At 37.7% G+C, this 22707-nt stretch overlaps 1 protein-coding gene across 1 annotated transcript; it reads left to right on the top strand.

Moving 5' to 3' along the window:
- The first annotated feature begins 2055 nt into the window (after positions 1–2055).
- Positions 2056–21797, top strand: DDX1 (DEAD-box helicase 1). Its single transcript, XM_041489179.1, has 26 exons — positions 2056–2115; positions 4015–4066; positions 4946–5009; positions 5538–5567; positions 5786–5882; positions 7351–7398; positions 7532–7615; positions 8931–9014; positions 9443–9519; positions 10751–10823; positions 10922–10998; positions 11695–11809; positions 12298–12436; positions 13454–13514; positions 14690–14788; positions 15466–15555; positions 16127–16315; positions 17306–17357; positions 17800–17946; positions 18593–18684; positions 19212–19284; positions 19729–19801; positions 19921–19963; positions 20188–20283; positions 21011–21131; positions 21468–21797. The coding sequence occupies exons 1-26, from the start codon at positions 2100–2102 to the stop codon at positions 21596–21598; spliced, it is 2223 nt and encodes a 740-aa protein (XP_041345113.1). The 5' UTR covers positions 2056–2099; the 3' UTR covers positions 21599–21797.
- Positions 21798–22707: the final 910 nt, after the last annotated feature.

Below are 22707 nucleotides of genomic sequence, written 5' to 3'. Positions count from 1 at the left end.
CCCCGCGCCGCCACGGCGACGGCGCCCGGCGGGGGCCAAACGGCTCCGCCTTTAACTCGTGCGGCGCCGGCCCGGAGCGGGCGGGAGCTTGGGCTGGGAATGCTCGGTGCAGACGAGATCTCTGGGTGTGGATCGAGCCCTTACCGAAGAGGGGTAAAAAATTGGGGAAAAGGTGGATTTCTCGCAAGTGGTTCTTGCAACTTCAGTGGTGCTACGTAGGACTTCTAAATATTTCAGTCCTGCAAGTATGAGTTCCTAGCATTCAGCTCTCTCAAGCAGATAAAAAGCTTGTTTGTAAATTCCGGGCCCCTCACATCAGGAAGAACTTTGAGGGGCTGGAGTGTGTCCAGAGAAGGACAGGGAGCTGGAGAAGGGTCTGGGGCACAAGTGTGCTGAGGAGCGCCGAGGGAGCTGGGGGTCTTTGGCCTGGAGAGAAGGAGGCTCAGGGGAGGCCCTGACGCCTGAAAGGAGGCTGGAGCCGGGCGGGTCAGTCTTCTCCCTGGCAAGAAGCAACAGGATGAGAGGACAGGCTTAAGCTGCACCAGGGGAGATTCAGGTTGGACACCAGGAAGGATTTAGTCACAAAAAGAGTTGTTAAACATTGAAATGGGCTGCCCAGAGAGCTGGTGGAGTCACGGTCCGTGGAGCTGTTTAAGGGAAGACTGGACATGGCACTCAGTGCCATGCTCTGGTTGACCAGGTGGTGTTCCATCACAGGCTGCACTCAGTGATCTCACATGTCTTTCCCAACCTGGTTCTGTGAAATAATTATGAAAGAACTGATGTTTCAGCCTCCTTCTTGCAACTTTATAAAGCATTTGTAAAATAGAAATAAAATTACTTCACACACTGACACTTTTGTTCCTGCAGTCTAATTTTCGCTCGTGTTAGTAAGCTCTTGTAGGCAACTCTGTAGCCTAGAATTACGTTAAACAAAAATTCAGATTCTGAAACTAGGGATTCAGGGCAATATGAAACCTCTGTTGGATGCTTGGGAAAGACTTCAAGAAGAAACAACTACAGAGAAAAATATGCCTTTTTAGTGTGTCTATATTTTTAAACTATATTTGACAATGTAGCTTGTAAAGCAATAGTAAATAGTACAACATCGTGTTTGTAAGTTTCAAAGAATTGTGGGAGATATATAGTAAATTACACTCTACTAAGCAGCACTATATATTGATGTCAAGGTCTGCCTACAAACAGGTTTTCTTAGAGTTGTGGTTGAATCTGTACATTATTCATATCTGTGCCTTTAAAAAAAACACTCGTTTTGTCATTTATCTGAAACCAAGCAAACTAATGATTGACAGATATAGCAAATAATAGTGAAAGAAAAGAGGCACATCAAAGGAAGATAGTCCCAAAGAAATTATTAATGCATGAGAAACCATTGCAATGCAAACAGCCTAGTATGAAAGGTATAAAATACCCTGCTGTATTTTTCTCTGCATGACACCAGTTTCTACAGAGTAAGTTAACAGCTAGCAGGGCTCAGCAAGTTTTAAAAAAAAAATCTTGAAACAAACCACCGGGACAAAACCAGTATTCGAATTGCAACACAGTACTCAAGAGAGCTACATTGCAGAGTTACTCGTTTTGGGGTTTTTTTGGCCTTTGAATCAGATGTGTCTCTATCTCGTGCTGTCTTCAGAAAGAGAGAAGCTGTGTTTCACAATGGAAAGCAGTGGGCAATAGTTTATGCTGTGCCTTCCCCTTAGCAGACAAATGCACCATTGGCTCCTGATGTAACTCTGGAAGCTGCACTTCTGCACTAGCAATCTCGTTTTGTTTTTTTACAAAACCCCGAAGGTTCTTGCGTTTAATGGCACTAGAAGTTACCCTAGAACAAGATGGTGCAGAATTTGGGGAAGCTTCTGTAAAAACTGGAGAATAAAGTGTCCTTGTTAGGGTATATCTGCCACATCCCGCGGTACGTTCGAGTCTCTGAGGCGCCTCGGGCCATCAATACCCAAGGGCGCTCACGGGCCGGGCCGGAACGCGCGGCGCGGCGGCTCCTGCGCCCGCCCGGCCTCATAAAGCGGCGGCCGGGCCTTGCGCCTGCGCTCTGCGCTGCTCGCGGCGCTCCCTGGGCGAAGATGGCGGCGTTCTCGGGTACGTGGCGCGGGGGCCGCGGCCTCTCGGCACTGAGGGGACGTCTCGCCTCTGCCCGCCGGCTCCCGGGCTCCCTGCGGCGCCGGGGGGAGCTCCTCGGCCGCCCTTCCAGCCTGGCCTGCGGTAGTGTGTGGCTGACCATATGTCAGGCTGGAGGTTGTGAGGCCTGCGGGGGATGTAGGTGCCTCTCCCCGTGTCCTCGGGCTTCTGTAGGCTGTGAGAAGTGGTTATCGGAATGGTTGTGCAGGTTTTATTGCATATGTGGATCTAGCAAAGGGACTGCTTAAGAGTTAGGCTTATTCCTCATGCTGACTGGTTTCAAGTAATAGGAGGTTTATCATAACTGTTCTCTGTATAGCAGTGCATAATAACTGGCTTTTTGTAAGAGAACCTCTGCTTGGTGATACGGTTTAGCAAACTGTATATATTATATAAACTATATATGTGTATATAGTAACTGTAATTCAAAAGCTTACTATTAAAGGAGGAAGCATCAATCTTTGTGTCCCCTTCCCCATGTAGATATTTGTAAAACTAGGCAGCCAGTCAAGATCACAGTTCGGTAAAGTTTTAATGTATATGGGTTTTTTAATTTGTCCCTTTAACTGAACTTTTTGCATCTTATGATGGGGGAAAAATGGTGAAGCTTCTTCCTGAGAACTAGTGGTCAGTTTGGATGCTAGGAGCAGGGTTAATTTGGATGTAGTTGAGGAAAATGTCATGGTGTCATTGTTTGATTAAATTCTTGTACTTTATATTGAATTAAACTGTGTGAGTTGGAAATATATGGAAAAATATGTATGGATTTGTTTCCAACTTGGAATTAGTAGGAATTGATTTTGATTGCTATTGATTTTGTTGCTTGTGTGGATTGTCTACTTTTGTAGGATTAGAGTCCAGCACTTGAAAATATTAAAGCTTCCTGCAATCACATTACAAATAAAACACGTTTCTTACAGCATTTGCATTATAGGAAGTGGAAGAATAATTTTTGGCTGTGCGCATCCTCCTGCAGCAGCCGAGCTCAGTGTGTGTGCGTGTGCATGCTGTGTGTGAAACCCAGCGTGTGGCCGTGCAGAGGCCAGTGTGTGAGACCTCTGCTTGGAAAGGTGCATGTTTATAGCTGAAGGAATTGATTTAGAGTAACCTTATGTGCCCAAAGAGATGACCAACAGCTAAATTGTTATTTTCATGGTGTGCTACCAGCATTTGGGTTGCTTAGGATCCACTTTACTCTTGCCTGTATTGGATAGCTGCAGATTTCTTTTGTTTTCCTTTTGAAATGCAGAGGATTTGTTTATCAACATAGCAGCATGTTGCTCCATATTTATCTTGTCTTTGAGGTACAACCATCAGACCTTGATATGAGTTTGCCAGAAGGGCTATCCAAGAAAAAAAGTGTTAAAAGTGGATGTAATTAATAATTTTATCAAAACCAAAGCCTTGTCTTCTTATTGTCAGGCAAGATTTGGTGAACTGGAGTCCCTATAGGATACAGGTTTTTTCTACTGTTTGCACCCCAGCTGTAGAGAAAGTTGGATATTTGTGATTAACAGTCTGTCCTGTTGTCTGCATAGGCAGTTGCCTTAAAGGTGCAAAGATAAGTACCTTGCCCTTGAAATGATGCTTTTTTCCCAGTGTGTTCGCTTTGCTGCTCTGTCTGTGCCTGCCCTGTGCGTGCCTGACTTATTCTGCTCTGGGTGGGGACAGCTCTCAAAGCTGCCTCTGAGGAAGGGAGAATTCTCCATCAGTGGGTGCTGGAGTGAAGGCTGCACATGCTGTTGCCCAAAAGAGTGGTTTTCCATGGTTCTGTGGGTAGCTGGAAGTGTTGACACTTGGCAGTCTTTGGGCGATGTGAGGTTAATAACATTGCTTGATCCTGTTTTGCTTGTCTTACAGAAATGGGTGTTATGCCTGAGATAGCTCAAGCAGTGGAGGAGATGGACTGGCTGTAAGTAGGAGTGTGGCAGACTCTAATCTGCCTTTCAGCAATGTTTGGCATGATTCTTAAAGCACCTCTGCTGTCACATTAAAGCAAAGTGGATGTGTGTTTTCCTTTCACGATCATTGCATCTCATGTGCTTCTCTGTAGTGTGAAAGATTGAAGAATACAAACTGTAACTGCAGCAGTAACATTTAAACTTGGACAGGCAGAGCATGACTGCTTATGCTTCACTTCTTTTGTTTCACAACAGGCTCTGTGCCTCTGGTGTATTTATATGTATCACGGGGTTATTGGATTAAATACTCTCACATAATTTATGCTGGTTTAGTACATTTTTTTTCCAGACTGTGGCCTATGATTGTGTTTTTCAAACTGAGTGGATGTGTGTCAGTCTTCTAAAAAAGTTGTTATTCTTGTGTTTGGTTACTTGTTTGGCCATATTTTTACTTCAGAGTTTGTTTTGAATTGTCATTCAGAAAGTTGTCAGTATGGGCAAACAATGTATTTATTTCTTCTCATATGAATATTAATTAGGTATGATTGTCTGAAAATGCTGTTTGAGTTTAGTTATCTTTACTTTTTTTTCCAGTTTTGAACAGGAATCATGTAAATGAGATCAGTGTAGGTGGCTTTAAAGAAAAACTAATTTGAAGAAAGGAAGACAAGGAATATATAGTTAATAAGGTTTTTTTTATAGTTTAGCATGATGATATGAGATGTAGCTCTCTTACCAAGGTGCACCTGACTCCACTGCAAGCCAGGAGGAATAGCAGTTACCTGCTTTATCTTGCAGATGCTCATGGTTTCTGTGAATTTCTATAAGTAAAAATTTATTTTTCTACTGATGTACAACATTACCTTGTGTTAATATCTTCTTTCCTGTAGTCTCCCTACAGATATCCAAGCAGAATCCATCCCGTTGATCTTAGGAGGTGGTGATGTGCTTATGGTATGTAGGCAGGATAGCCCTATTCTTAGAAATCCTGTGTCTTTCAATTGTTGTTTGTGTGGTGAATTTTGCTCTTTCCAGACGGGTCCATAGTTAGACTAGCTCTCCTGTCCTACCTCAATAGAAAGTATATTCTTCAGGTGAAAGCCTCTTTGAGTTACTAGTGTGTTTCCAGCTGTTCTTGCAGATGAAAGCTGGGAGTATTAGGCTTTATTTTTTGACTTCTTGACAGGCACTGCCACATGAATGAGGGCTGTCTGATCTCATCTGCTCTCCTTTTGGCTGTAAATACCTGACACAGCTCTGTGTGGAACATGGCTGATACTGCCCAAGCCAATGCTGCAGTATCAATAACCTTGAAAGTATCAGATTAGTATGCCTTGTTCATCGTGTCTTTTATGGATCTCTGTGTTCTTTGTTCTATAAACCAAAATAATACTTCGTAAAAAATAAACTTAGTTTATCAAAACAGAATTCTAGAACAGTCCTTACAGTCCTGGTAAAACTCTTGTATTTTTCTTCCTATAGGCTGCTGAAACTGGGAGTGGAAAAACTGGTGTAAGTAATCAAATTTATATTAGCAGAAAGTAAAAGTCTTTAAGTTATCTCATATATGCAGAGAGCGTGTTTTATGTGTTTAAGCATTATTGGTAATAATCTTTACCAACATATATGTAGGAATGTATTTCAGTGTTTCTGGCTGTGTGTATTGCAGCCGAAAACAAGGCTGGAAATAAGTGCATAACTTGTGGAATGAAAGTGACATTTCATTTTAGGCTTTCAGCATTCCAGTTATCCAGATTGTTTATGAAACACTGAAGGACCAAATGGAAGGCAAGAAAGGAAAAGCCACCATTAAAACTGGAGGGGCAGGTAAGTTTTTATATGTCGCACTCCTTAAATTCAAAACTCTGCTCACTTGTGTTGATTTTGTCACTTTTAAAAGTAAAGTTATCCTGCCATTAGGTAAGTATTTTTTCCATAATTTGGGATAATGTAAATATCATCAGTGTTTTATTAGCAGAGAATATAAGTTTACTGGTGGAATCATGGGAAGAACTGGTGTGCGTATGACTGCAGACTCTTAGTAATGCTCTTGTTTTCAGCTTGAGGCTGATCCACACCTGGCTTTCTGCAAGGTTCTTCTAAAAGCCATACTAGGTTAATGCCTTGAAAGATGTGAAGTGGTAGTGGTGTCTACCTTAAAAGGAGTTAAAAAATACCTTTCTATTGCAGGATTAGGTGAGACCAGCTCACCACCATGGAGTTGATTTGAGACTCTTAAGTGAGCTTGAGCAGAAAGCTCTTCTAGACTCAAACGTATTTTTGTGTGGCTGAGATAACAGTGTAGGATCTTTCAATTCTGCTGTGCAGAGTAGAGCTGCTGTGTTCCTTTTGGCACCTGCTTAGGTTTGGCATTGAATAATTGATATCTTGTTTGTTCTAGTAAGCATTGAACTGAGCAGGAAATGCATAGGGCTGGAACTCAGCTATATAGAATGGATTGTAACCTTGATAATATCCTCACAGTATTTGAGAGTCTATTATGCATCTGTTTAATTAAGCTTGGAACTGTAAAGCCAATAACCATGTCCAGTCTGTGGTACTGATAAGATTGAGTTTTATGTAAGTGAACAGCATTTGCACAAACAACTCTCTGAAGGTGTTATAGAAGTTGTCATCATTATAACTACTGCTATATTGGTGACAGTAAAGTCAACTAAAAAAAATAAAAATTAAATCCTCCTTGAGAGAATGTAATATGAATACACAAATACATGCAGTAAGCCTAATTAAAATGGCATCTGGTTTTTTTTTTAATCACATATAGATTTTATTACAGCATATTGTTGGGCATATGAAAAATGAAGTCAGAAATTCTATATGCATATATCTTAGCTCCTTAGTAATGACATTTTAATGTACAGCCAGAAAAATACTTTAATGTAAGCTTGGAACAGAAATGGCAAATAATAAATTTCAAATTTGTTGTTCTTCATATAGTTTTGGATATTTTCTATCTGAATTTGATTGTGGGTGTGTGAAACTGCCTTACTTTATAAAAGTCTTCATTGTTTGCAGTTGCATTTTTAAGTAACTTAATCTATGTTCTTAATGGAATAATCTAAACTTCCATAGAATACCTTTGCATTAAGCATTTTTGCCCCTCCTTCAGATTGTAGGTCTTCATTTGAACTTGTATGAATTTCATAGGAACAAAACTATTTCCCCAGGAAATTAAGCCAAACACTGTAGAAACCATTTGAATTTCTAATTGGAGTTTTTTTCAGGCTTGCGTTGTTGATTAAGCGCTTTTTCTGTTATTGTCTTTCCAACTTAGTGCTCAATAAATGGCAAATGAACCCCTATGACAGAGGATCAGCTTTTGGTGAGTTGTCCTGCTGTGTACTTGAGAACTTTTGCTTGGTAAAAAACAATAAACTAGAGGAAAGAATGCATGAAGTTTTCTTTTAAAAGCAGTTGGGCAATTTCTTTAACTAAAACTGTCTTGTAATTTTCAGCAATTGGATCGGATGGTTTGTGTTGTCAAAGCAGAGAGATAAAAGAATGGCATGGATGCAGAGCAACTAGAGGCGTAACTAAAGGTATGCATCAAGTGATGTGTTTTGAATACTCTTCCAGAAGAGTTTCAGTTGCTAGTCAGCCATTGGTAATGTAGATGGTTGAAACTTTCCATCCATCTGACCAAATTTAGTAGCTTAAGACTTGGAAATGACAAATACCTCTGTTTTGTTCCCCCTGTGTTGTAAATTACCTTTTCCCTGATAGTGATGCCTGGAAGTAGAGCAATACCTTTCCAAACAACCTTAAAAGAAAAGCAAACCTTTACTTGAAAGCCTTCAGGTACACAATATGGTGAAAGCCACGCCCTGAATTAGATTCCTACAATTCTATAAGATCAGGCATTTAGAATATCCAGCCAATATGGCCCACTTAGAGGAGCAGTTGATTAGGTAATTCTGCCCCATTGGAGTCCTCCCCCCTGATCCTCTGACTCTACCTTTATTATGTCTAAGATATGTGGTAAAAAATAAAATGTCCTTGGTAAACTAACAAGCAAGACTAAACAAAACTTTAAGAATGTATCAAAGAGTTTGTTCCCTGTGGTGAAGAGAGGTGGAAAAGTACTAGAAGTTATACCTAGGTATTTAATGGTCTACTGAGCTACAAATACATGAAGTATACATAGAAAGCTAAAAATCTTCAATAGGAGACTGAGTTGCAGGGGGCAGAATCATAACTAATATCAGAATGTGCATAGCCATTTCCTAAAAAAATGCACAGTACTTTGTTTCCTCACAGACTTCACACAGATGTGCAAAAATTTCATGGTTCTGTGGTTGTAGCAATAGTTGAGAGGCAACCCTAACACTTGACTCAGAAGCACATTCATCCTGATACTCCAATGGCTCTGGGTGTGTGTGTGTGTGTGTGTGTGTGTGTGTGTGTGTTCAGAAATATCTTAAACAGTCTCCTTTACTGGGGTGTGCAGATAATTCTGTAGTCTGTGTGTACATAACAGCCAGCTGGATGTTCTTCAAGTGGTACAAGCAGCTGTTGATGCTGGGGCATGCTGGTGGTGTGGTACTGATTCTGCAGAACCTTGTGTCTTGAGTTTATCAGTTCCTGTGCATTCAGTAGGACCACTACTGTCTTGCTTGTCACTCCTTTGGAGCCTTTCACACAATACCTCTGTGTGTGCTTTGTCTCTTTTGCCTGCTCTTTCCTCATTTCATACATAGGTATACACACAACCTTTTCACACAAACACAGTGTAGGGGATTTTATTACACTTTGAGCAGGACTGGGATGTTAGATTTGTATGGTCTTGGAAGTAGCAAGACTGAACCACCTTAATGAATTTGGGTATTGTATTAGATAATTTTTTTTTTTTTAAAGGAAAATACTACTATGAAGTTTCCTGTCATGACCAAGGCTTGTGCAGAGTTGGTTGGTCAACCATGCAGGCTTCACTAGATCTGGGTGAGTTTCCTTCTGAAGAACCTATAGGTAGTTTTTATATTGACATGGAATGGGTGGAGTCCTGTTCTGGTGTTGCAGAGAATGGACTCCTCAGAAAGGACCGCAATATTGGAGAGTTGAAAATATTTTGTATAAGTATTTTACTTCCTGTAAGGGGAAGTCTTTGATGGTGGCAGTGTTTTCTTGTCTTCTGTGACTTTCTGCCTTTTATGTCTTTTTTTTTTTTTTTATGAAGATTACTGGGGACTGGTAAAATCAATAAATGTACTGCTGCAAAAGTACTAGTTTGGTGTACATCGAGGTCAGAAATCTGTAGTTAGCACTGTGTATAATTTATGTGGTAGTGTTGGAAATTTCAGTTGCTAATACCAAGAGGAAAAAGCATAACCTGTCAACCAAAAGGTAAAATCCTATTGTCTTGTCTTCAGGCACTGATAAATTTGGCTTTGGATTTGGTGGCACTGGTAAGAAATCTCACAACAAGCAATTTGACAGCTATGGTGAGGTAAGCTTGAATTGCATTTGGTAGAAATATTATTAAAAGTTTTGCTTGTTAGTTTTGTGCTGTTACAATCAACTGTCTTTTGAAATACTGCTCACTGCGAAGGGAGGCTCAATGGGCAAAAGTCCAACGGAACATTGAAGCATTTTTGCATAAAAGCTTATTAAAAGATTCAACAAAAGCAGTTATAAGCTTGAGACATGATAGTGGTTATACTGCAATTATATCGACTCTTATTTAGAAGCTAAAATTTTGCTATGTGTTACAGGTTAAAAGTTAACTGACCTCTTGAGATTTGTTTTGACTTAATTCGTGTTTAGCTTGAATAAATCAACCCATCTGTACACACTGGGAACATGCAAGTGAGGGCATCGTATTCTGTTTACTAGAAGTTAAAAGAGAAGTAATTTCACAAGTCTGTAATCTGTCAAAATGCATTATTAATTGCTACTGAGACATAGAGTGAACTATTTCTGGCTATTGTGTTGAGTTTGCCATTACCTTAATGTACACTTGTGAAGTGTCTGCTGGGAATATCTATAATGGTTTTTGTGTAGTGTAGCAGTGAAATTGAGATGTTTAAACATAAACAAATGAATATTAAAGCAGAAACTCAAGTCTTTGTGTTAATAATAACTCAGTGTCATAAAACCTGGAACTTTTCAGACTACTGTAGCTTGTTTCATAGACTCTTGAGCTGTTGATTAGAAGCACTTAATAATATATAGATGTTATTGAATACCTCTAAAATTAGCAGATCTCAAGATACTGAAGTATACATAACATGCATATAGCATCATCTTCAAGAGTTAGTCTTTTATTATTCCTAAAATACAGTTTTCTGATGTCATGTTTGGTGTGTGAAGCTTAGATTGACATTGGCTAATAAATATGTGACTAATGTGCTTTTCCATAATGCAGACTACTTCCAGGTAAATGACTTAAATGTATCACTGTCATTGTGTTTGGTTTTTGAATTAAATTTAACGTGGTAATAAATGTTTAAATATCTAAGCTCAATTGGGCAGTTTACTGAAGATTTGTAATCAAAAATGTATTCTATTTACAACGGTCTGACTGAAATAGATTGAACTTGCTTAAAACTTCTCTCAAAAATCAGCATTTGTTAGGGAGAGGTGAGAAAACTAAAAGCTGACAGAATATAAGCACTGTCGTCTTAATGCATTGAAAATGTCTTAGCTTCACAAACCTTTTGTTTGTTTGTTTTTTTCAGGAATTCACTATGCATGATACAATTGGGTGTTATCTAGACACAGAAAAAGGACAAATAAAATTTTCCAAAAATGGTAGGTTCTTTGGAATTTTATTTGGATGCTTTCACTGGGGGGGAGGGAGAGGAATGCAACACACTTGCAGAGTCTGACTGAGCTAACCCTACTTTCAGGGAAGGACCTTGGCCTTGCATTTGAAATCCCACCACATATAAGGAACCAAGCACTTTTTGCAGCTTGTGTACTGAAGGTAACAGGAATATTGCAGATGTCTAAGATTATTATAATTTTTCTGGGTTTGTTAGTGAGTTACTTAGGTACAAAATATGCATAGCCAGTTAAGTTACTGCAGTTGTCATGTAAAGTCAGTTTTCATTGGTTTACCAGTATCCACTACTGAAGTAATAACGTGTATGTGTGTTAGCTTTGAGTACCATTTAAGCTAAATGTTTAAATTCAAATTTTAATCTTAAATTTATAGATAGAATAGCATGGATAACTAATTCCTAATAATAGTGCTATGTTGTGTGTATTAAACTTCAGTATACTGCCATTTGACCAATAGAAACAAATAGCTTGAAAGTCAGATAGCCTGTTTCATTTGTTCTGAACTCTTAACATTACTGTAAGGCAGTACTGTGTCTTTCTGAGTTAGTCTTCTTGAGTCTGTCTCTCAAGCAGTAGAGATTTTAGCAAAACCTTTCAGTGGTTAGAGAGGATATACAACTTCAGAAAAAATTCTTTGGCTTTTTTGTTGGTTTTTTTCTGTGTGTTTGGTTGGGTGTTTTTTAAGTTCCAGCAACTTGGGGAAGAGGAATGTATGAGATAGGCAAAGTCTTTTCTTCTCCCATCTCCTTGTCGATATGTTTTTTTCATTACTGAGTTGTTTCTCATTTTATGTGGTCTCTTGAATTTGTGTGTATGACACAACTTTGTTGAAACCTAGAATGCTGAATTGAAATTCAATTTTGGTGAAGAAGATTTCAAGTTTCCACCAAAAGATGGCTATGTTGGACTTTGCAAGGCTCCTGAGGGTAGTGTTGTAAAATCACAACACTCAGGTAGGTTAGATTTTTGCAAACTTCTCTTGTTTCTATATTCAGGTTGTGTTATGGAGCATCTTTGGATCCCTTTAATTGCAATCAGAAAGATCTTAAATACAGCAGTAATGAAGAAATATTTATGCTTTTGAAAGTATACCAGATTTTCTTACTCTTAAACCACCAATAGTCTTTAATATTTTGAATTTAGAAGTACATCAGATAAAAGAAGTCCAGCTAAGTTTTTCAACAGTGTTATCGTAAAAATGTGTGGATCTTTATGCCCCTCAATAGAATGGGTTATCCTGCATGGGCCAGTACACCCACTTGTAAGTTCTGGTCATTATTCTGAAGTTACTCATAATTGAGAGAGCAATCACATCACCTTTCAATGGAGCATTTAGAATTATTAGGTTTTAAATAATAATAGAAAATATAGATCCATTTCCAGTAAAAAATTCCAGAGTAGGAATGTAGTTTGTCTTAATGGTGATTTTTTTTCCATTTAGGAAATGCACAAGTGGTTCAAGCACAGAACCTTCCAAATGCCCCAAAAGCATTGATTGTAGAACCATCAAGAGAGCTGGCAGAACAAACTTTGAACAATGTGAAGCAGTTCAAAAAATATGTTGATAATCCCAAATTAAGGTAATAGTGAACTTGTTAGTTGCACTTATAGTGTTTTCCATGGTTGTAACTTCATGGGGGGAGCGGGGGTAGGTTCCACTTTGTAGCTAAGTGACCCATAATCTGCAGTGCTGCTGATAATATCAGTAATAACCTGCTACCAACCAAACTTCTGGCTATGCAACTACAGTTCAGCCACTTAGGGGGGGTTTGGTATGTTTTGTCTGTGGACTGCCTTTTCTCATACAGTTGGTGGGTAGGGTTTTTTTTTCATTATCAATGATAACTAGTATGATACTCCACATGCTTTTCTTGACTAAAAACATTATCTGCTTACTGCCCTTCTTTCCTAAACGTTTTTCTATACTCCCATCTTCCTCTACCCCCTCATTTTGTTTGTTTTTCATCTCCATCAAATAGTTACATACAGGGTCTGCTCTCTTTAATTAATGTGCTTACTGGACAAATTATCATGGAGGTGCAATTCTGAAAAATGAATAATCTATAAGTTGCTTTGGGTTTAAGTTGTCTCTGCTTTGACTGTGCTTCTGAAACTTAAACATTTCCCAATTCCAAACTGCAATCTATTTAAAGAGTTCATTTACTAGAATTGCTGGGACTAAACAATAGGAATGGGCAAGCTACAATGAAAGATTCATTTAGTTTAGTGTTATTTGCATTCCTAACTTTCAAGGACACAGGAAACTTTGCTGGACTAAGTTTCATTATTGTTGGGATTTTTAAGAAACATTTTTTGTAAGATTAAAATTAAGGTGCTAATTTGCTTAATACAACAGTGATAAAGTAATCACATTCAAATACAGCTTGCTAACAAAGTTTTCACTTGAACTGAAGTACACTACATGTGAAAGGATGAGTTTCAAAATGAATTTTTTTCTATTATTTTGTTCTTGAAATTACTGTTTAGAGCTGTTAATTGTCAACTATCGATAAAAACATCTGTCTGAAGACTGATTCTAAGTGTACCTTCTGAATATAATAAATGGATAAATGTCAAATATATTGATGTAATTTTAGGGAACTGCTTATTATTGGTGGAGTTGCTGCAAGAGATCAACTCTCCGTACTGGAACAAGGTGTAAGTTGTATTTTTTTCATATGATTGTTTAGTTTGGGTTCCAAGTAATTTATGATGTTGCTAGAGGATATTAATGGTGGTAACTTATGCAATAGTAATAAACATAAAGAAAGAGAACATTAAGACTACTCTTAAGCATTAAGAATGTTAAAAAGAAATTGTACAGTCGCTAGGAAGCTCATGTTGCACCAGTCTAGCAGTTGTTCCTTTACTGCCACGTCAATACAAGTACCTGTACTACTTAGTCAAGTTCTGTTAAAGCCTGAGTACTCCTGAAGATCTTAAAATAAAGATGTTATTGTTTGCCATTTGTCCTTAACCAACAAGACAGTTTTCCTATTAACTTCTGTCCTGTTTTTTTGGATAAAAATAGTCTTCAGTTATCAAGATGAACCTACACTACAAACCAGTCCTACATAGAAGGAAGTGGTCTGGTTTCAGCAGCATGGAATGTACAATTGATTCAGTCACACTGTAGAGAGAACAGAGTCACAGGGCCATGTTTTTTATTTAATACTCACTTTTGGAAGTGAAAGCACATCACTATTGATAAATTTTCTAGTGGTTCTAGCTGCCAAAATAAAAATTTTCTGTTAAGCCTGCTTGAACTGGAAGATTATGCGACTTCCATGTGAATGCTTAATTCTTGATTGTGAACCTTTCTGTCTGGCAAAATTTGACGTTATTTCTATTGTTGATAGACATCGTAGCCTTCCACCATGAGAAAAATTTGAAAAACAAAAAAGGTGAAAAACAAATCTGTTTGTTGGCTTTTGATAACAAAATTACACAGCTTGGGGTTCAGGGAAGGAAAAAGGGGGAACAGCACTTCCCAAGGTAGATTCTGCTAATGAAATAACTATAGAACCAAAATGCAGGTTGCCCAGAGAGGAGGTTGTAGGATCCCTTTCCAGAAGGGTAATGAAAATTTTATTAGGCAGCTATGTAAAGTAACTTAGAAATTGTCCTTAATTTGCATGTGAAGGTGGAGAGTGGAGACCAGATAATCTCAAGAGAACTACCAGATTCAAATTACTCTAAGATTTTATGGAGTTATAATTAATAGAAAATAAAGCATTATACTGATAATTGTCTCATATTGTTAAGCTTAGATAAAACTTTTAATGCCTCTAGTTAGTTACAGGACCAACTCATACTCTTTATGTACTTCATAGGTGGATATTGTTGTTGGAACTCCTGGAAGGCTGGATGACCTGGTCTCAACAGGGAAGATTAATTTATCTCAAGTTAGATTCCTGGTTCTGGATGAAGCTGTATGTAGAGAACTAAGTGCTGCTTAAATTCTGTTTTTAAATGAAATATGATATTTGCAAAAAAGTGAAACATAATTGTTCTATAGTATTTGGTAATTCAGTGGAACAGTTAGATACCTATAGATTGTTCTACCTTAATCGTCTCATTGTTCGCAACCATAGTAATCTACTTTGCCCCCCCCATAGCCTCTCTGTTAAATGTTTGGAATTTTTCTGATAGAAAAATGTATTTCAAATTATATATACAAGGTACTGAAGTTCGTTCCTGCCACTGCAGGGATCTTGAAGGACAAAGACAAAATATAGATGTTAGTTAACCCAGCAGGTCTTGAAGCCAGTGAATGTTATACTCAATATACTGTGAAATGAGGGCATCTCAAGGGCATCTCTCTGATCTGTTGTAGTACATCTGAATATTCACCAAGATCAAATGTCTTGGGGTGTTAGCTAGTAGTAGCTGCTGAGCTTCTCAGCAGCTGTAATGTAAGTGCTCCACATTTTTACTGGGTTTTTTTCTCCTTAGTAATAATATCCCTGCCATGCATTGACCTGTCCAGCTAATTAAAAGCAAGAACTTCTGAGACTAGAAGTGTATTGCTTATCTAACTCAAGTGTAAAGACTGAGCAATGAGAGAGAAGATTTGCAGCTTAATCTCTTTTATTTCATCCCAACACAGGATGGCCTTCTCCTCCAAGGTTATTCAGATTTCATAAACAGGATCCATAGTCAAATTCCTCAGATAACCTCAGATGGAAAGAGACTTCAGGTATAAAACATTTGTGGTTTGGGTTCTTATTGTTGTGGGAGTTTTTTTTGTTTGTTTTATTTGCTTAAATATTTTTGGGGGTGTGTGGCTGTTGACTATTATTTGGCATAGAGCATGCTTCTTTGGAGTTCCCAAAAGCTCTTGTCCAAAACTAACATGTGTTTAGTGAGTTCAGTAATTGCCTGTGAAAATATTCTTAGCATTCTAGATGTTGAAGCCTAGTGTTCAGGAGTTTTCAGTTTAATTTGAATTATTTATGTATAAATCTAGCAAACATGACTGAACACATACTTTGATTTTTAATGTAGTAATGATCTTAATTCATCAGCTTTCAATAGTTTTGCATTCTTCCTACTGATTTTTTGGGTTCTCTGTAACAGAATAGTTAAGCAACTTATTTTGTGTCCTGACTCTTGCCAGCTGAGTGGTTCCTGTGATGAGGAAATCCAGACACTTTGTTTTGCTACATTATGCTATTCAGCTATATAACATTCATCCAGTTCTAATCCCAGCTTTTTGGACTGGGAGGATCTTATCTTCAGTGGTATCCATATGACTCTTTTCTTTTCAGGTGATTGTGTGCTCTGCAACACTGCATTCTTTTGATGTGAAAAAACTGTCTGAAAAAATCATGCATTTTCCCACCTGGGTTGATTTGAAAGGAGAAGATTCTGTCCCTGAAACTGTACACCATGTAGTTGTGCCTGTAAATCCAAAAACTGATAAACTCTGGGAAAGGCTCGGCAAGAATCATATCAGAGTAAGTGAAAATTGAGGTTATTTATTTAACCTTCAGAACAGGGGCCTAATATTGAAGAATCTTTCGCTGGCTATTGGAATAGCTTAACCTGAAATGGTTTGTTCCATGGTAGTCAGCATCATATCAGCAGTGTCATAACAGCTCAGTGTTACAAACATGACTGAGGAAGAGCATGATAGAGTAACAGTCTGATTTGCAGTAGAGAACAATGTCATTGTGCTTTTTCACCCATTTCACAGCTAACAATCCGTGGCCTAACTGTACTTAGTATCTGACTTGGCAGGAGAGAATAAACCTGCCAAGATGGATCATTCTATAAGGTGGTTCTGGCCTCAACCCATGTGAGATGAGCAGTTTTTACAGGAATGAATTTCATATCAGACTGCATTTGAGATTCCAGATTCTACATTCATCTAACACCTATTCACGTGAGAAGGTGTTGGTTGTTCAGGTCTTCAGTATTCAAGTTCTGAATAACCTGGAACCATATTTTGTTCTTGGCAGCTCTGATGCAGTTACAAATCTGTAGATTTTCTTCATCTCTCTTTGTCTTTGGAACCTCTGTTTGTCATGTGTTAGTACCTTTTCATTAAGTCTGAGTTTGTTTCTTTTGGATTTTAAGTTTATATCTGATTCAGCCTAGCATTGGGGAAAAGATAAGGAATTACTATTTGTGTGATTTAACCATATTTTACAATATCTTTTAATTCAAGTTTTGAATGGTTTTAATTCTTAACTTTGTTCCAAGGTGTTTCCTATCCGGTGTCTATATAAATAGTTTTATTGCCCTTTTTTATGAATAAGTTTTGTATTCTTAAATACAAGACTTTCCTTTAGCTAAAGGTAGGTAAACATGGCTGATGGGAGAACAGAATGCTGAGATTACTTCTAAACTTTTGTTTCTTTCTAGTTACAAGTTAATGGAGTTAAGTATTTCTCTGTGAGAGTGGACTACTGACTTAGGGGGCTTTTTTGTTTGTGTTTTTCTAGACTGATGAAGTACATGCAAAAGACAATACACGACCTGGCGCTAACACTCCAGGTAATGAGCAACACTAAGAAATAGTGACATTTTTCTAAATGTCTTCAGTTATTAAAGGTAAATTGTAGTAGGTACTGGCCTTGAGTCATGTTCCTCCAAAATTTTATTTCTACATTCTCATAGTCTTGAAGAGAAATGTGTTTCTCTAACTGGGAAGTGGGAAAGAGACTTGAATATATATTTTGCAGATTTGTAGACAAGTGTTTGTTGGTGTGTGCAAGAAACCTGAAACTTCCGAATACTTTTATTCTTCCTGTATTGTATCACCTTGGAGCAGAGGGGCGTGGAAGGGAGAGGTAGAAACTGAAGGTTCAGTTACTTGCTCTAATAATAAAAGTTTGACTGTCTACTTGAAGGCTAGGGAATTTCAAAGACATGCAGTTCAAAGGTTCTTCATGTTTTTAAATAATTTGAGTGGAAAAACTTCTTTATTTTTATTTAGAAATGTGGTCTGAAGCTATTAAAATTCTAAAAGGAGAATACACTGTTCGAGCAATCAAAGAGCACAAGATGGATCAAGCCATTATCTTCTGCAGGACTAAAATAGACTGTGATAATATGGAGCAATACTTCATCCAACAGGGTGGAGGTAATGTTCTCATGTCAGCCTTACTCAGCTCTCTTTTCTCACTTCTGGGTTTTTACAACACCAAATTTGTATGATAGAGGTCACCAGTACTGGGACACAGCATAAAGAAAATTGTGCTTCTGCTTTTTACATACTCACTGGGCATAAAATTCAGAGTTGTGTAGCAGACACCTGCAGGGGTGCCCTTTGTGAAAGCAAGCAATGAAGAGTCTTGTGCCTCTTCCAGATAGTTCTGGAATGGATGGACCATCATGCACCAAAATTTGAGCTAGTGAGAAAATACGTGGTGCCTTTGCTGAAACATACTAGCAAAATTGATAGCTGATAAGGGCAAGAGACATGGGAAGAGATGTTCACACTTAAGAAGATGTAGAAGAAGAAATGTGAAAGAAAACACAGGAACGGTGAAAGGGATGTGTGAGGAGAAAGATGAAGATCAGCATTTGTAGAAATGGGGAAATTTAGAGCAGGAAGGAGTAAGGAAAAATGCCTGTACAGATGTGCTCTTGGGAGGAGGGAGAAAGAGTGTTTAACTACTTGTCTTTGGTATTTTTTCCACCCCAATGCCTGAAACTCTTTTCCAGTTCTGTATGGTTCTGTGTCATAGCTTATATGTGACATTATTAATGCATATAAATTCTTTCAGGCCCTGATAGGAAGGGACATCAGTTCTCATGTGTCTGTCTGCATGGTGATAGAAAACCTCAAGAAAGAAAGCAAAACCTGGAAAGATTTAAGGTGATGCAGCAGATTCTTGAAGGCTTTTTCCTCACCTCCCAATATCTGAATTCATGTGTTAATTTGTGTTCCTAGTTCTCCATTTAAATTAAATTGCACTCAAATGCTTTATGTCCCACTTCTTGAAATTGTAAGGCACATTTTTTGTAGGTGGAAGTCTGTACTGGTAATCAGTATTACCTTTGTGAGTTTGAATTCAGAAGATGGTAGGCTTACTTTGAAATAAAAACCTAACTTTAAACTCTGTAGTAATTACACTGTTTTTTCAAGTCTTTAGTACTTGGTTACTTAAAAAAAGAAGTTAATCAAAACTAAACTGTAATATTTTAAGCCGTTTGTTGATTTTTGTTTGCCTTATGGTGCTGGGGAAAGACACAAGGATGTAAATTCACCAAGCTATTCATGTTTTATTTGAAGTGTTCCTAAATGAACAGAGATGAACAGAGTGTGAAGGACTGTGATTTCATTGCTTGGGATTTTGCTTGCTGAATTTAGCACAACACTTCATTAAAGCTCTGTTTTTGCAGAGAGGGGATGTCCGTTTCTTGATCTGCACAGATGTTGCTGCTAGAGGAATCGATATTCACGGTGTTCCATATGGTAAGACATAGTTTTTTAAACTTAACCTGTTGAATTGCACTGGAGCTTCAATATATCGGCAGTCCTGTCCAGTAGTTAAAATAAATATATGACCTGTAGCATAATTTTAAGAGATGTAGATGTTAAAGGCTTAAACTAGGCAATATTTAATTTGATTGTTCACCATAAGTTCTCAAGTACTTGATGATGTTCTGCATTTTTGGAAATTGTTAATTTGGTTTTCCATTCTTGCCAAAAAGTAATCAGGGAGAAAGCAGTTGGAGAGTGAGAGCCTTTATTGCAGGTTACACCTGTAACTGTTGTAATAGACTATAAAGTATGTACATAGGCTAAGGACAGGAATTGCAGCAATCAAAATAATATTTTAGGTGTCTGATCTCTGACCTTGGCTCATACATTTAAAAAAAATTTCTGTTCTCTGTGAACCGTGTCTGTGTTACACAGTTATCAACGTGACGCTCCCTGATGAAAAACAGAACTACGTTCATCGAATCGGGAGAGTCGGCAGAGCCGAGAGGTATGTGTGTGTTCAGAGCAGTCACCAGGTGTTCTTGATATTTTTTGTTGTTGTTGTTTCACAAGGTGGCAATAGTTACTGAAATACATTTCTCCCTCCCTTGTCTCCTAATATTTCAGGATGGGTTTGGCAATCTCCCTTGTGGCAAAAGAAAAAGAAAAGGTAATTACACACCAAAGCAAAGATGAGCAGACATTATTTACCTGAGGTTGTCCCCAGCTGCTATCTGACCTTCTTATCCTGCATTAAAAAACTGCTTTTTTGTCCCTGCTTAATTGAAGGAAAACTTAAACAGATTCCTGAATTCTTTTTCATGCTATAATTAGTCAAAATGAATCTACTAAAGTATTTCATGAAGTTTAGAGGTCATTTTGCATTATTTCTAGGTTTGGTACCATGTATGCAGTAGTCGTGGAAAAGGGTGTTATAACACTAGGCTGAAGGAAGAAGGAGGTTGTACCATATGGTACAACGAGATGCAGGTAAGCATTTTGCTTAAATGTTCCCCAATTCCTCTAAAAGACTCAGGAAAAAAAATATTGTCTCAGGTGTGTAGTTGAAGTACAAATCTAGTCTTAGGGTGTTTATAACCTTTGATTCCATTTAAAGAAGAAATTGGAAGTCTTTTCAAGTTATATGTTCTCTAAATAGTTTAATTATAAAAACTTACTTTAATATTCCCAGCCAATGTTGTTGGAGTCTTCCTAATCAAAGTCTGTTAAGATTTAGAGGATGTTAATTATATACTTGTGTTTAGATGGTTTGTTGCAAAACTGTCACTTAAAACTTGTTTCTCTAACCTGGAAACAGTTTGTCACTTAGGTAGATTTTCATGGGGATTTCTATATATCAGCTATGAGTGCGTGTTAAAAAGCAACACTTCTTTCCCTGATAAAGAAGGGCAAATACACCTAATCTGTGATGAAAAAAGCTTGGACTATGAGCTCTATTATCAGGTAGCCTCATTCATACAAGTAGGGGGTAGTGTATGAAATGAAGACATCTAGAAAGGGTAAAACCGTACTGAAATTGGAAATGAACTTGTGTAGTCTGAGCTAATAAAAATGTGTTAGTCTTCTGTATCTGTTACCAAATTGTTTTCTGTACCATTCCTGTTCAAACTACTCAAATGTGGCTGTCCAGAACACTAGTTGGACTGGTCTTGGACCATAAGAGTACTTAAAGACTTCTTGGTTTTTTTTCTCTTAGTTGCTGGGGGAGATTGAAGAACACTTAAACTGCACTATTGCCCAAGTTGAACCAGACATAAAAGTACCAGTGGATGATTTTGATGGGAAAGTTACATATGGGCAGAAAAGAGCTCTAGGTGGTAAGAATGAACTTCTCTCAAGTTCCCTTGCTATGCAGTGCTCAGTTTCCTGGTTGTCTCCTGTGTCACTACAGAATAATAGACTATAAATAAAAAAAATAATAGATTATAAATAAATGGATTATAAAAAGCTGCTAGCTCTTTGCTATCTTCTGCATTTGTTACATGCAGACTATGGGTTGCAAGTGACAAGAGTATGTGTATACCTGGTTCTGGTTTTTTTGTGCTTTTTTTTAAGTAAAGTAATTCACTCTCTGAATGACTGTGGTTGGGCATTGTTAGTTCTGCTGAAAAATGGCTTTGAACACATAATTTAGATTGTGTCTCTTTTGGCAGGTGGACTGTATAAAGGCCATGTGGATATTCTGGCACCTACAGTACAAGAGTTGGCTGCCCTTGAAAAGGAGGCTCAGACATCTTTCTTGCATCTTGGCTATCTTCCTAACCAGCTGTTCAGAACATTCTGATTGTGCCACACTGGAGAGAAGGCTTGAGTTAATAAATGCTCTGCCCTGCAAATACAAAAATCCCACACTGTTTCTGAGTAGAGGTAGTTAGAAAGTGATTAAAACTAAATATACTTCTTGCATGAGGAACGGAGTGTTCAGCACTGTTAACTTTGAATAAGCTGTTCTCCTAATAAAATAAAACAAGTCAAAGATTAAATGGTTTTGTTTGGGTTTTTTTGCCTTAAAGGATTAATTTGCAGAATCATGCTTGGCATGGTTTGTTAATTTATTGAAAGTACAAGGGTAGTTAGGCAAATATGGGAGGAGAGTTTTATATTTCTATTTATTTATATTTAAAATTATTTCATTATTTGTGTACTGTAGATTTTTAATGCTGGGCTGACTAAAGGTAGATTCATATTCATTCAGACAGCTGTTTATACTAAAAAAAGAAAAAAACCTGATTTCAAGTAGGTATTTGAAGCTCTTTGTTATCCTAAACCCCTACATTTAGGCTGATAACTGCATTTTCATTCTATAGTTCTAGACTTTTTCACAGTTAATGGTTCTTACATTTCTGAAATGGATTGTACAATATTGTAGCAATATTGTTACAAAGATTTCTACAATACTTTTGAATTCATTAGGGAGTACCATGTGAGTATCAAAGCATTTCATAAAACTGCAGGAAAAGGTTTTTCATGCACCAATATAGGCTGAAGTATTTAATACCTCTTGTGCTGCTTTCAGACAGGTTGAATTTATTCAGTTGAAGTTACTGCAGTCTGGTTTGGAATTTCTTTTTAGCTTTTTTTTTCTCTATTGACTGTTTTAATGATAATTAGAAATTTCGATTACTTTACCCGCAAATTGTCACCCAAATATCTCAGGTCATTGGAATGCCAGACACCCACAAATCCAAGTAAGCTTTTGCCTTCCTTGTGAAGTCATCTTTTCACAGAGCATTCCATCCCCTTGAAAAAGCAGTGACAATTAAACTCAGATTGAGCAAATAACTATTTGTAGTGTTACCTGAAGAGGGAAGACTGAGAGACCCAGGGATTGTAATAAAAAACATAGATTTCTCAGTAATTTAAACAAATTGTTGCATTTACAGCAATTTGTGA

Source organism: Pyrgilauda ruficollis, unplaced genomic scaffold, assembly GCF_017590135.1.
Source record: "Pyrgilauda ruficollis isolate IOZ18807 unplaced genomic scaffold, ASM1759013v1 scaffold90, whole genome shotgun sequence".
Taxonomy (NCBI): domain Eukaryota; kingdom Metazoa; phylum Chordata; class Aves; order Passeriformes; family Passeridae; genus Pyrgilauda; species Pyrgilauda ruficollis.
Note: the sequence above shows the minus strand (reverse complement) of the source record. Positions and strands in the feature narration are given on the sequence as shown.

What these genes read in the sequence shown, in the direction of transcription:
- DDX1 (XM_041489179.1), top strand. An exon ending in TTGCAGCTTGTGTACTGAAG is followed by an intron (nt 10,999 to 11,694) that starts GTAACAGGAATA and finishes GTTGAAACCTAG; the next exon opens with AATGCTGAATTGAAATTCAA. An exon ending in AGAGTCGGCAGAGCCGAGAG is followed by an intron (nt 19,802 to 19,920) that starts GTATGTGTGTGT and finishes CTAATATTTCAG; the next exon opens with GATGGGTTTGGCAATCTCCC.